General features: G+C 34.5%; 1 protein-coding gene across 11 annotated transcripts in view; it reads right to left on the bottom strand.

Annotated features, from left to right (window-relative positions):
- Positions 1-14,099, bottom strand: part of NOL4 (nucleolar protein 4) — a 356,765-nt gene that overhangs the window by 62,392 nt on the left and 280,274 nt on the right. For all 11 annotated transcript variants that reach the window (XM_074383632.1, XM_003924743.4, XM_003924745.3 and 8 more), the window contains one exon: positions 13,962-14,075. In XM_074383632.1, the coding sequence (XP_074239733.1) occupies positions 13,962-14,075 (114 nt within the window). The remainder of the gene's footprint in view (positions 1-13,961; positions 14,076-14,099) is intronic.

Here is a 14,099-nt window from a genome sequence, read left to right as displayed (position 1 = left end):
ATCTCTTGACCTTGTGATCTACCCACCTCGGCCTCCCAAAGTGCTGGGATTACAGGTGTGAACCACCACGCCTGGCCAAGATTTTCTTCCTCTAGAAACTTTTCATTCACATTCAGCTACAGCATTTCATTACTTAAGATTATAGTTACAGCTATAATCTTTTTATGTATTTTGGCTCTCTGGCCTTTTTCTAGAAGTTAGAACCATGAGTTTTATTAAATGTCACTGACATTTTCATAGAGGAGCTGGAAACAGGAGGCTAACCACAAACACGATTAAAAAAGTGATTGATCCTGCCATGTTCTGGGAGTTTCCTGAGTGCCAGAGTGTACTACTCTGTTTTCTTAAGAAACAAAACCAAGAAAATCTACAATCAGAACCTGGATTGTAAATAGAGAAGTGGTTTGATCTTATTGTAGGACTTTGAATTTAACTGTATCATCTAAAATGCTATTTTGATGGTGTATTAAAGGCAAAACATTAAAAGAAACTTAGAAATAAATGTGACTTGGGTTTTGGTCCACATTTTTCTCCTGATGAAGGTTAAGGTCAGGACTCTTAGAAAATAGCTTTGCATAAGCTCCTAAAACAATGAGAGGGTATCCTCCTTTCTCCTTGTATCTCATTACAGGGTGTAAATAAGAACAAGCACAGCCTGTCCTGCAGTCATCTAAGAGTCAGTGAACTGTTGACCACTCCCCAAAATATAAAAATATATTATCAACAAATGAAAAGGACACTCATACCACAGCAAAGACTGAGTTTCTTCCTGAGGCTAAAAGTTTGAGAAATGTATAAGAATTTATCCATTTCAGGAAAGTTGATCTTTTGTCATGAAATGAAGATACATTGATTATATTTTGGAAAAAATTTTAACTAAAAATACAAATTAAAAAAAGTAAAATAATTATTAATCAGGGTTAATCTCCAGCTTTTTAGAAATACCTGCGATGCAGAAACACTAATTCCCTAAAGTGCAAAGTAACTGAGGTAACAAGTATGTGTTCATTGAGGCCACAAGACCATATGGACCACATGAGTCATGCCACACATATTACACACCACTTCCTTTAGGAAGCTGAGCCTGATATCCCAAGCTACTATATTATCTAACTCCATAATGAATTTGTGACTCTAGTTCAGTTTCTCTAATACACATATATTGTTGTTTCACAGTAACTAATGGGTTTTAAAGTGAATAGATTGAGGAGAAAGGACAGGGCAGGGGAATGAAAAAATTATAAGAAATAAATTATAAAAATGAATGCATGTGGCATAAACCAAATATGTCTGGTCTTCATTTATCTATTAAGCCTAAAATTAATTGGTTTTAAAATAACATTAACAAAGATGTCTTCATGGAGAGCCCAGCAAACCATATGTTTCCCTGTCTTTGGCACCAAAAGTGTATCATCAACAGCTTAGGTTAAATTTCTCTGTCTTAATTCACAACACCTACTTGTATCCTGCTGATTATTTCCTTGAAATTAACAACATCCAAAACCAGAGATGTATCTCAAATACTTTTTTAAAAAGCCCATTTTCTATATAAATGTGGGAGAATGCTCAGTGAAGCCAGAAAACCAAATAGTAAAGTAGAATGAGTAATGGAAAGAAAAACATCAGAAATTGTGACTCATTTCCAACTTCTTGAAGAAACCAGAGGTCACTCAGAAGAAATAAAATTTCTCAGCTTCAGATTCTCCACCCACGACAGAGGAAACCCATCTATATGTTTCACAGTACTACTGAGGGACCAATACGATGACATTTATCCTTCACTACTCAGATCATTATATAAATACATGCACTAAGGAACAATTTTAAACAGAAGTACTCTTATTCTCAATTTTTTTAAAAAAATGCATTGGTTGATGTAAACAATGTCTGTTTATGGAGACACCATAAAAAGCAGTCTTTATGATGGGAAGAATAGAAATCTTGGTATGTAGTTAGTTATATAAGCTAAGAGTAAAGCAGTACATTAACCTCAAATTCTTAATTAGCCGAGCTAATGTGGCATGGAAGAATAGACATTCGCAAATCACTCATGTTTAGCTTAGAAATACCCTTAACCATAAGATTATTCTGTAGCAGTTAATATTTATAATTGCCTTTTGGCATATGCTCAGATTTAACTAGCATTGCATATAGAAAACTGAAATGAGAGGTGGATTGGAAAGGGACTCCCACACCTTTCCCAATGTCTCATCTACGCCTCATTATCTGTTTGCTTCTGAAACTTCCCCTAAATTGGGCATAGTCTTCTCCTTTACCACACCTCTCTAGTATGTACTTAGAGTCAACATAACTTCACAGGGCATAGAAGACCCCTGAACAATCCAGTTTAAACCTTTATGCCCAATCTTCTCTTCCTTCATTTCTTCACGAGAATCTCAAGTTTCCCCCACAGGAAACTGCTGCTTTTGATACCCAAGAGCCTCTCTCATTTGGAAACACCCCATGTGTCTGGAATACCATCCTCTAGCTTTTCTGTCAATATCTTCATTTATCAAAAGGTCTGCTTTAACAGTGCCTCCTCTAGGAAGCCCTCCTGGATTCCTCAGGCAGAGTTAGCAATGCTCCTACACTGCTCTCAGAGCAATCTAATTACAGACTTATAATTTCATTTACCATGCTAATTTAATTTATCTTTAATAGAATGTGAGTTGATAGAGAAAAGCCATTATGTCTTATTCACATCCAGTATACAAACACCTGCTCAGTGGTGATGTTGTCAGAATTAAGAATATAATTCTACAAAGCACTAGGTAAATACAAGTAAATCTGTCACTTAGTAAAAATTCTCAGTACATTTTATTCTTCCTCACTTGTTTTGTAGCTTCTTTACCAAGTAAAATATCTGCCATATGACGACTGCTTTATATTTTCCAAATGAACAAACTATTTTAGGGCCTACTTAGTATTTTTATCCTATTAATCATATTCCTTGTGGATACAGATATATTAAATACTTAAGAAAATACCTAGAGCAGTTCAAAAGCCATGGAAAATTTAAAAGCTTATAACTTCAGTCATTAAAAACTTATCTTTTAAGAACTCAAATGAGAATTAATTCATATTTAAAATCCAGCCACATTGGTAAGCTAATGCTGAAAGAATACAAATTAGTAAGGCAATTATTTTGCTTAGATATACCAACAGAATTCAGGTCAAATATTCTTTCCTGTAGAGCAAGTACAAAATTCCAGAAAAATTTTTTAACCGTGTTTCTCAAATATGATATAATGTGCACGATGAGCTCATGTTTTTAAATTAGAATGATAAAAGTCCATTATAGATATTTGCTAATGATATCTATCTGTAAAACATTTTAATTTAATATATATAGTTGCCTTTCCTTTGTTTTTATGTTTATAAAATTTCTATGTTTACAAAAATACAATGGAACATACATTATTTCCATATCTTAGTTATATAACCATTCTCAGAGTCTGTTATGGTCTAAAGGTAAGATGGTAAGTTTTCAGTAGCAATAATTTGTATAATCAAATTTCTCTGTATTGATTTTCTTTTTTTTTTCTTTTTTTTTTTTTTTTGAGATGGAGTCTCACTCTGTCACCCAGGCTGGATGATCTTGGCTCACTGTAACCTCTGCTTCCTGGGTTCAAGCCATTCTGCCTCAGCCTCCCGAGTGGCTGGGACTACAGGCATGCCACCACGCCTGGCTAATTTTTTTGTATTTTTAGTAGAGATGAGGTTTCACCATGTTAGCCAGGATGGTCTCGATCTCTGGACCTTGTGATCCGCCACCTCGGCCTCCCAAAGTGCTGGGATTACAGGTGTGAGCCACCGCGCCCGAATGCACTGTATTGATTTTCTAATTTGTTCACCACTTTGTGATCATGAATTCAAGGTCATATTTTGATAGCCACTTTTGTTAGCTGTTTTCCATATAGGGAAAAAGCCATGTTCTCTTGGAAGATTACACCTTACTAAACAGTACTGGGGACTTTACAGACCATGTGAATAGATAGATGGTTGAGTGTAAATCCATCACTGAAACCAAAGAGCAACTAAGCACACATTCTCCAATGTTGAGTAAACAAAACGTATATTTACAGGTGATTAAAACTGATAAAAGCAAACATTTTTTAAGACTCTCAGCCCCAATATTTTTGTGCATTCTATTTTCAGCAAAATATTGGATTTTGTGGCATCCCTGTTGTGAATATGAAACAGAAATTTAATTTATAATCGCTTTTGAAATTAAAACAGATTATAAATGTATATCAGGAGACATGTAAAATAATTGAATGAAAAATATAAAATGGAATTGTCCTTCAAGAATTAAACAGAAATTAGAAATCATATGTAACTCAGTTTTTTAGTGCGGCATGGTGATATTGCCACTGATACTTAATTGCCTTATCCCTGCTAATATTTCCCTTAAACCAAAGTACCATATTAAGCAATTTTTATCTTATCCCACATCAATTTTTACTCCTAGGCTCTGGCAAATTAAAAAAAAAAAAGAAAGGAAGGAAGGATGGAGGAAAAATTCATTTGACATAACGAGGGCTTCTCAAAGTCAGTGCTACTACCCTCTTGGGAATGTTGGGGAACTCTATAGCAGGTGCTACTGGCATTAAGTAGGGAGGGTGGGATGGGGACAGGTTTACCAGAAGCCCTGACATGTTCTTGGCAGTCTCATGTGACCACGAATTGTATCTGTTTCCTTGGGAATTTTTTAAAGTCCTGGCTGAGCACAGTGCTTCACGCCTGTCATTCTAGTATTTTGGGAGGCCAAAGTTGGAGAATCACTTGAGACCAGGAGTTTGAGACCAACCTGGGCAACACAGCAAGACCCTGTCTCTAAATTATTTTTTTAATTGGCCAGGTGTAATGATGTGTAAGTTACTTGGGCATCTGATTCAGAAGAACTGCTTGTGCCCAAGAGTATGAGGGTACAGTGAGCTATGATCATGCCATTGTACTCCAGCCTGGGTGACAGAGCAAGAATCTGTCTCTTAATAAAGTAAAAAGTAAAAATAATAAAAATGAAAGTTTTGCTAGATATCTTTTTAGAATTATTTCAGCCTAAAATATAACTTTAGTTTGGAATAAATACAAGTTTTTAAATACATATTTTAAAACTGCTTTTAAATATATATTGAATTATTTAAGGAATAACACTACCATACAAATCAAGAAAATACTGTTCTATGTTTTGTTTAGAACTTTACCACCAGTTTCTAACCATGTGGAAAGTTCATTTCACTGATTACTGTGAGTTGTCATCACTGATGACTGTGAGTTGTTCCAATATATACATGTCAGATGACATTTTAGCTGTTGTTGATTTGCTGTATGGGCACAAATAGTACCTGATGATTTTATTATCTCTTCTAGTGTCATAGTATCCCCACATTTCCACATTGAAATACATATTATTTTATATATGTTACTTTGCTATAATGTATTATTTACAGTAATTCTAGGATATTGTGTGTATATATATATATATATATATATATATATATATATACACACACATATGTTTTTAAATTGCAGCCATATATAACTTTTATTAATTATAAATTGCACTGCAGATCTTAAGGTGGGGCATTTCAAGGTAATTCTTGTAAAAAATAATGCCATGATTTTTAGGATTAGGAACTACTGGTTTTGAGTCAAAGATTCCTTAAAATTAAGACAAGCTTTTAATAGGCATATATATATATATAAAATAAAATAAAATCCTTCTTTTATAGGAATAAAATAGAAATTAAGAACACACTGCTTGTTTATTAGAACCTTTACAAGAGAAAATAGTAATTATGAGAGAAAATAGTAATATAGTAAATAGTCATAACATTAATTGAAATGAAAGACTACAATGTCATGCTATTTTGCTTTTTACAAAATAAAGTTTTGTTTAGAAAAAATATTAGAAGGAGTTGTATTATAAACTGAGGTGGTAGAATTACTGGCAAAATTTCTTATTTATGTATTTCTTTGTTTCCCGATTATCAAAAAAAAAAAGCCTACATGATTAAGAAGATTTTTCAAAGTGAAAATATTTTTATAGTATTATTTTTAAATCATGAGGATTAGATCAAAATGGGGCACCATCCTGAGCAATTCTGTGACCTGGGGAAATTTATTCAGCTTTTCTAAGCTCCAATTTCTCTACTCTTATAAAAATTATGACAATTATAAAGGAAAGGCTTGCAAAATGCTTTACATAATGCTGCATCCATAAATGTTTCTGCTGTGCTGTTATTGACATTAAAGCGGACGTTAAGACCCATTAGAATGAAATGACTTCTAAAATATGTTCTATCTTAAATAGAACATGTTACATAGAAGATAGAACGTAGTCTAAGAACTACCCTGATGGTCCAGGCATACCTCAAAGATACTGCAAGTTCAGTTCTAGACCACTGCAATGAAACAAATATTTCATTCAAGCAAGTATCATGAAATTTTGGTTTTTCCACTACATATAAAATTTGTTTAACCTAGATTGTAGTCTATTAAGTGTGCAATATTATTCGTCTAAAACAAAATCAGTGTGCTTAACTTAAACAATAATAACATAAAAACTTTATTGCTTAAAAATGTTAATGATCATCTGAATCTCTGTGAATCATAGTCTTTTTGCTGGTGGAGGGTCTTGACTTGATACTAATGACTGTTGAATGATTAAGGTGGTGGTTGTTGAAAGCTAGTGTGACTGGGAAAATTTCTTAAATAAAGACAAGACTGAGGGCTTGCCACACTGATAGATGCTCTTTATTATGAAATATTTCTCTAAAGTATACAATAGTGTTTGATATTATTTTGCCCATAGTAGAGCTTCTTTCAAAATGGGAGTCAATCCCTGATGCTGTTTAATCATCTTAATTTACATGATATTTTTAAAGCTTTGTTTTTTCTCAACAAAATTCACAGTATTTTGACCAGAAGTAGATTCTAGTTCAAGAAACCACTTTTATGTTCATCTATAACAAGCAACTTTTCATCCACTGAAGATTTGTCATGAGATTGCAGTCACATGACATTCTCAGGCTCTACTTCTAAGTCTACTTCTGTTGCTATCCACCACATCTAAAGTTGCTTCCTCTAGTAAAATCTTGAACCCCTCCAAGTCACCCATGAGGGTTGGAATCAACTTCTTCCAAACTCCTGTTCATTTTGCTATTTTGACCTCCTCCCATGAATCATGAATATTCTTAATGGCATCTAGAATAGTGATTTCTTTTCAAAAGGTTTTCAATTTACCTTTTCCTAACCCATCAGAAGAATCACTAATGATGGCAACTATAGCCTTGGGAAACATGTTTCTGAAATGTAAGACCTGAAAGTCATGATTACTCTCTGACCCATGGGTTGTGAAATGGATATTGGTTAGCAGGCACAGAAATGACATTAATCTTCTTGCCTGTCTCCATCAGAGCTCTTGGGCGACTTAGTGCCTTGTTAATGAGCAGCAATATTTTGAAAAGAATTTTTTTTTCTCTGAGAAGTAGGCCTCAACAGTGAGCTTAAAATATTCAGTAAACCATGCTGTAAACAGATGTGCCATCGTCCAGACTTTGTTGTTTCATTTACAGAACACAGGCAGAATAGATTTAGTGAAATTCTTAAGGGCCCTAGGATTTTCAGAATGATAAATGAAAACAGACTTTAACGTAAAGTCGTCAGCTGCAGTAGCCCCTAACAAAAGAGCAGCCTGCCCTTTGAAGTGTAAAGCCAGGCATTAAGTTCTTCTCTCTAGCTATAAAATACTAGGTGGCATCCTTTTCCAAGAGAAAGAAATTTCATCTACATTATAAATCTTTATTTTTTTAGTGTAGTCATTTTCTTCAATTATCTTAGCTAGATCTTCTGGACAACTTGCTGCCTTTTCTGCTTCAGCACTTGCTGCTTCCCCTTCCATGTTTAGGTTCTGACAATGGCCACTTTTTTAAATCTCATGAACCAATCTCTGCTATAATAGCTTCTGACTTTTCTCCTGCAGCTTCTTCACCTCTCTCACCCTTCAAAGAATTGAAGACACTTAGAGTCTTGCTCTGGATTAGGTTTTGGAATGTGGCTAGTTTGATCTTCTATAAGACTATGAAAACTTTCTCCATTCTTTTCAGCAATAAGGCTGTTTTGCTTTCTTATCATTCTTGTGTTCACTGGAGTAGCACTTCTTTTTGGGGGGTACAGGGTCTCACTCTGTTGCCTACGCTTGAGGCAGTGGCACAATCATTGCTCACTGAAGCCTCAACCTCCTGGGCTAAAGCAATCCTCTCACCTCAGCTTCTCAAGTAGCTGGAACTGCAGATGCACTGAACCATGCTTTGCTAATCTTAAAAACATTTTTTTTTTTTTTTTTGGAGAGATGGGGGTCTCACTATGTTGGCCAGGCTGTTCTGGAACTTCTCAAGCAATCCTCCCACCTTGGCCTCCCAAACTGCTGGGATTACATGTGTGAGCCACCATATCCAGCTGAATAACATTTCAATATTCTTCAAGAACTTGTCCTTTGCACTCACAACTTGGCTGTTTGTTGCAAGAGGTGGAACTTTAGGCCCATCTTGGCTTTTCAACATACCTTCCTCACTACATTGAATCATTTCTAGCTTTTGATTTAAAGTCAAGTACATGAGACTCTTTCTTTCACTTGAATACTTAGAAGCCATTATAGGGTTATTAATTGGCTTAATTTCAATATTATTGTGTTTCAGGGAATCAGAAAGCCTGAAGAGAAGGAGAGACAGGAAGATGGCTGGTCAATGGGGTGGTCAAAATACACACATTTATTAAGTTCTTTGTCTTAATTGGATGTGGTTCATGGTACCCCAAAACAACTACTATAGCAACATTAAAGATTACTGATCATAGATCACTATGGCAGATATAATAATGATTAAAAAATTTGAAATATTGTGAGAGTTATCAAAATGTGACATAGAGACACAAAGTGACCACATGCTGGTGGAGAAATGGTGCTGATAGACTTGCTCATGGAATTGTCACAAACCTTCAATTTGTAAAAATTGCAGTATCTGTGAAGCACAACGAAGTGAAATTCAATAAAATGAGGAATGCCTGTACTTTGTTTTTTCTATATAGTTTGTATTCTTCTATGAACAAAGTGTCATGTTGAAGCACATTAAGAAACTCAACAGTACAAGGTTTTCCCCCCTAACATATGTTCAAGAAAGAAAAATGCCAGGAGTAAAGCAAAAAGCTGAGGATGTGGACTGGTAGGACATAGAAATAAGTTTCAAGCCAAATCTTCTTAATATCACAATGTCTAAATTTAAGAATAAAGTCCTATTAAAAGATGTTGCCTTCACTTAGGTATTAAAGTTTATTCATGTTATCCAAAGGACATAAAACTATAGAATGAAATGTGAAAGAAAAGCTACCTCTCAAAAACTATGTCTTAATTATGGTGTGTTAGATAGTTTTCAAAAAAAAAAAAGTCTGTAATAAAATTGCCCCCATGCTTATGTGACTACATTTTCAAGCTTTGTACCTGCCATTACTTTTCTTTTAATAATATTCCAATTCATTAGTACCCAAATAGAAAAAGGAAAAATCATGAAGAGATAAAGATGACAGAGAATTCACCACTACTAAGGGAAAAAACAGTAGCAAGGAATTGTAAAGTTAGCAAATATTTTTAGGTCCTAAGCCATTGAATTCATGCTGGTTTATCAGCAGTGATTTTTTTTTTTTTTTTTTTTTTTTTTGTAGCTTAGTGATGTGTAAGTTTTCAGTACTTTATTCTTCTTCTTCCTGATCTTGTATTACATCACAGGTTAGTAACATGCCATTTGCCTTTTTCCTTCACTGTGTTCTTTTCAATAGAGTCAAAGGTGTCACATCATAGTCAACCATTGATTTCCCCTGTGTCCTAGCTGCTGCAAAAATTGTCACTTAGCATTCCTGCTTTGTCCTTCTAGGGCAGTAACTGCTGGGCTCCTGCTGGGGAAGCCCTTAACTGGTGGTTTTAAGTAAATCTCTTCTATAGAATTACAAACTAATTTAACTAAAAGCACTAAGGGCAGAAAACATAACAAGGAAGCCCTCACATTATCCAGAAACTTTTTACATTAATCAGTCATCAAGCCTGTTAAAATGTATGTCATCCCTCAAAACCAGCAAAAATCATACACTGATAGAAGATAAATCACCAACAAACAGCTGGTTCTAATCCCTCTTACTTCTTGCCTCTGTCTTTGTCTTCAAATGAAATGTAACCAATAACTATAAGATCTTTTGGTTTTTAAGGAAAAAGAAATAATTACTAAATAAAGATATAGAGAAAAGAACCCACAAAATTTGAGCTATGTCATAGAACTCTAAATGTGAAGTCTGGCTGCCCCTCTGCATTATCAAAGTAAAGAAGAATTTCCCAGATAATATAAAAAATACAGATTTTATGTTAAATAAAAATGCTACATATATGCCAAACTGCATTGGGAATGGAATTCTGCAGAAACTGATTTCTGATGAAGCAGCAGGCTCCTGTCCTTGCCACTGGCTTGCTTCAGGGCTGAGGCTGCATAATAACAAGCTTCCTCTGGATTTTGGTACAAAATGGACATATGAAATAAGGTATTTAACACATCCATACCAGCTTTCATGTTTATAACTCAAAGAGCTTTATAAAATCCAATTAATTCATTGAGCTTCACAAACTCTGGAAGACATACATAATTACATCTCCACATGAGGCTAACCACTGGCAGCAAGTGGTCAGATGAGAGGCTTAACGGAAAGCCAATTTTGAGAGTTCCTGTTTTGCACTTTTGTGCACTTACAGAAAATTGGGGGCAAAATGAAGAATCTCTGAATCACTGGAAAATTCTAAGAATTTTGAGGCGGGTTAAGAATGCACACAGGAAGGGTGATATCCTTGCCAACATGCAAAATAACTCTGGCTCTCTCCAGCTAGGGAAAGGGGGTTTTGATTCAATTGGTAGAGGGATCCCTACCAACTCCATGCTTTGGTAGGAAGTAGAATCATTTGGTAGAAGTCTCTGTGTGGCATAGCTGAAGAATTCTATAGAATTTATAGTAAGAAAAAATAGTTTACATACTTTTGAGATACTAATTATAAACACTAAACTAGTGTTTACAATGTGTAAACAGTTCTCCAGATGAAGTGAAGCACATGGGGACATTTCTAACCTTTTTTAGGCTCATATCCAGAAATCTAGATTGCTAGTTATGGTAAAGTACAATATCTTTGTAAATAAAAGTAAATCATTTTCCAGAAGAAAACTACACTGCCAAAACCTTGTAAACAGAGGCACAAATAATAAAAGTTCTAAATGTTTGTTCTAGGCTATGGGTTTTTCCTTCATGAAGATAATACATGAAAACGCATTACAGGATTGTGAAAAGATCTCAGGCATCACTTTTATCTAATATAAACTTATATTCTGGCTTTCTTGTGCAGCTGGTGACCTTGCACAAATCATCTCACTTCTCTGGGCCTCAGTTTCCTTACATGTAAATCAGAATAATAATACCTTTTCTCATGGGGTTGTTGAGAATGGTAAATGAAACTGTATCTAGAAACTGTCCAATAGGCTTTTAGTAAATCTTAGCGTTTAAATTTAAAAAATGATTTCTTCATTATTCTCCACAAGTCCAAAGCCATTTGAATCCTTTTGGGTTTGAAAATGGCATTTCTCTATGTGGAGATAATATTGGGCATCCTTCATTCCTAGATAACAGAGGCTTGCAATAAATATATGAGGGCAAATAAAAAGGAGACAATAGGGCCAAGGACCATTGGTCCTCATTCATTATAGTCTCTACTCCTGGAGCAAGAGTAGGAAGTCTCATTTTTAATTATTTCTAGAAGTTTTTCTTCAGTGGGTAGAAAGTCTATGAAGTAAAGTTGAGCTCAAGTAAAGACCTTCAAAAACAATGTTGAATCTCTGACAGTAGGAAAGTGTGTTAGTAAATAGAAGATCTTTAGTACCAGGGTAAGATTTGAGATACTGAAGCAAATGACAAATATATCTTTAACAATATATAAACTTATGAAATACATAGTGCTTTTATACACATTGACTTACTAACTCCTCACAATAGCTCTATGAATCTGATATCTGTATCTCCCATTTTGCAGAATAGGCCAACAGTAGTTAAGTGACTAGATCAAATATCAGTTGATGAACAGCTTTGGAGAATATTATAGAGTGACATTATAGATAGTATATAACATGAATAAGTCATTTCATTCTTTTAACAACTACACATATGATTAAAACTATATAGGGTTATTCTAGAATGTAGAGTAGGTAGGATATATGGCTAGATAACAACCAGGAGAACCCTTCAGTCTCAGAATTCTACAATTCCAATATCTAGAACCAGCATCTGCTCTCAAATGGACTTTGACTTTGAAACTCCAATGTCTGAGGTAGTAGTATTAATGCTTCTTTCTAGTTAACTGATGCCAGTGCAATGACAAAACAGCTAGGCATCAAAGTCTTTTCTAGACTGAATTTATTGATGCTTACTATGCACCAGGCAAAATACTAAGTACATAACATGAATCTGTCATTTAAGGTTCTTATAACAACTCCATAGGTTGAGTACTGTTACTATTGCTGTCTTTCATATGGAGAAACCAAAGCAAGCAGAACTGGAATAGCTTGCTGAAGTTTGCACAATTAGAAAAGGTAGCAATGAGATTCAAACCCAGTTCCAGAACGTGCTCCCCTAATCACTATGCCAGATGGTATTATATATAGTGCTATAACTCATTGTATAAAATATATTTTATAAATATAACAATGATAAAACTCTCAGCAGGGGGCATGCACATGTGAATCAACACTGGTGGCATGATTAACAAATTCTAAATTGATATTTTCACATAGTTTTATCTGAGACTAATACTGTATTTTTTCATTTAACAGAAGGCTTTATCTTTTGCAGCATTTAGAATTATTAGCACATTACATTTTAGTAATAAACACATCAAATCAAAGCTGACATCATTCTAAAACATGTTGAAGTATTCTATTGAATGAAAAAACATTTTTTGCTTTTTTCTTTGAAGTCCACTGGCTTACAGCGGAAACAAAACTGGAATAACTTAATTTAGTCTTGACTCATCTCATCCTCAATTAGTATTATAAAGCATATGATTCACTTGTTGTAAAAATAATTTACAAATGAAAATGTGTCAAAATTTTATGCAGACTACTTAGTATATCGTGTGATAATTTAGATTTTTACTATGGATAATTAAGAACGGAAGTAGATAGAAAAAAGAGAAAAACATTTTTGAGATATGAAGGAGAAACAGAAATTTACAGATAACCCAAGGGAAGGACTGAGGGAAACACCAGTGAGCAAAGCACAAAAAATGTAAACATCTACACTACACAGACACCCTCAAAAAGAGATACTATAGCATAGCATGCAATTGGCATAAAATAAAATGATTAAGAATGACAGAGTAAGCCTAAGTCGTGGATTTTTATTATATATACCCTCGTTTTGTGACTTTCTAGCCTTTCAAAGTTGGGTTGTACTGTCACCACTCCCAGCATCAGGTATTGGCACGTAATAATAGAGCAGAGGACATTAAAGAGAGGTTGGTTCATTTTCATTCAAAACGAATGTGATCAGGTCACCCTCATAAGTGATGAGGTAAATTACAAAGGTATTGGAAATGATCAGTTAGAACCTCTTAATAAGTAATTGGCCTTGAAATTGGATACTAAACAGAATTATTACTTGTTAGTTTTGCAAATGTTCATTTTCACCACAGAAATATTTTGTAATTTAACCTTCACTGAGCACATGAATACACATTTTCAAGGTTAAATTCATATCATAAAGACACAAAAACTATATCTCTGTGTATTTTAAATCCATTCAAGAGCTTTCACTCTTCCACATACATCAAAATGAGCTGCATTTGCTATAGCTGGTGTTCACCAGATTTTGAGATGCCTCAGTACCTGCTGTCTCTCCAGACGCATCCTCTTGGCGGCATTTCTACTCTCGCTCTCACAAGCGGAAGCCAAGATACTCTCTGCAACTGCTGAAGTAAGGTGGGAAGGAATAGGTCGAGACTAAAAGAAAAAAAGAGAAAAATA

This window comes from Saimiri boliviensis, chromosome 13, assembly GCF_048565385.1.
Source record: "Saimiri boliviensis isolate mSaiBol1 chromosome 13, mSaiBol1.pri, whole genome shotgun sequence".
In the NCBI taxonomy this organism is placed as follows: domain Eukaryota; kingdom Metazoa; phylum Chordata; class Mammalia; order Primates; family Cebidae; genus Saimiri; species Saimiri boliviensis.
The sequence above is the reverse complement of the archived record's forward strand: the minus strand, read 5'-3'. Positions and strand labels throughout refer to the sequence as shown.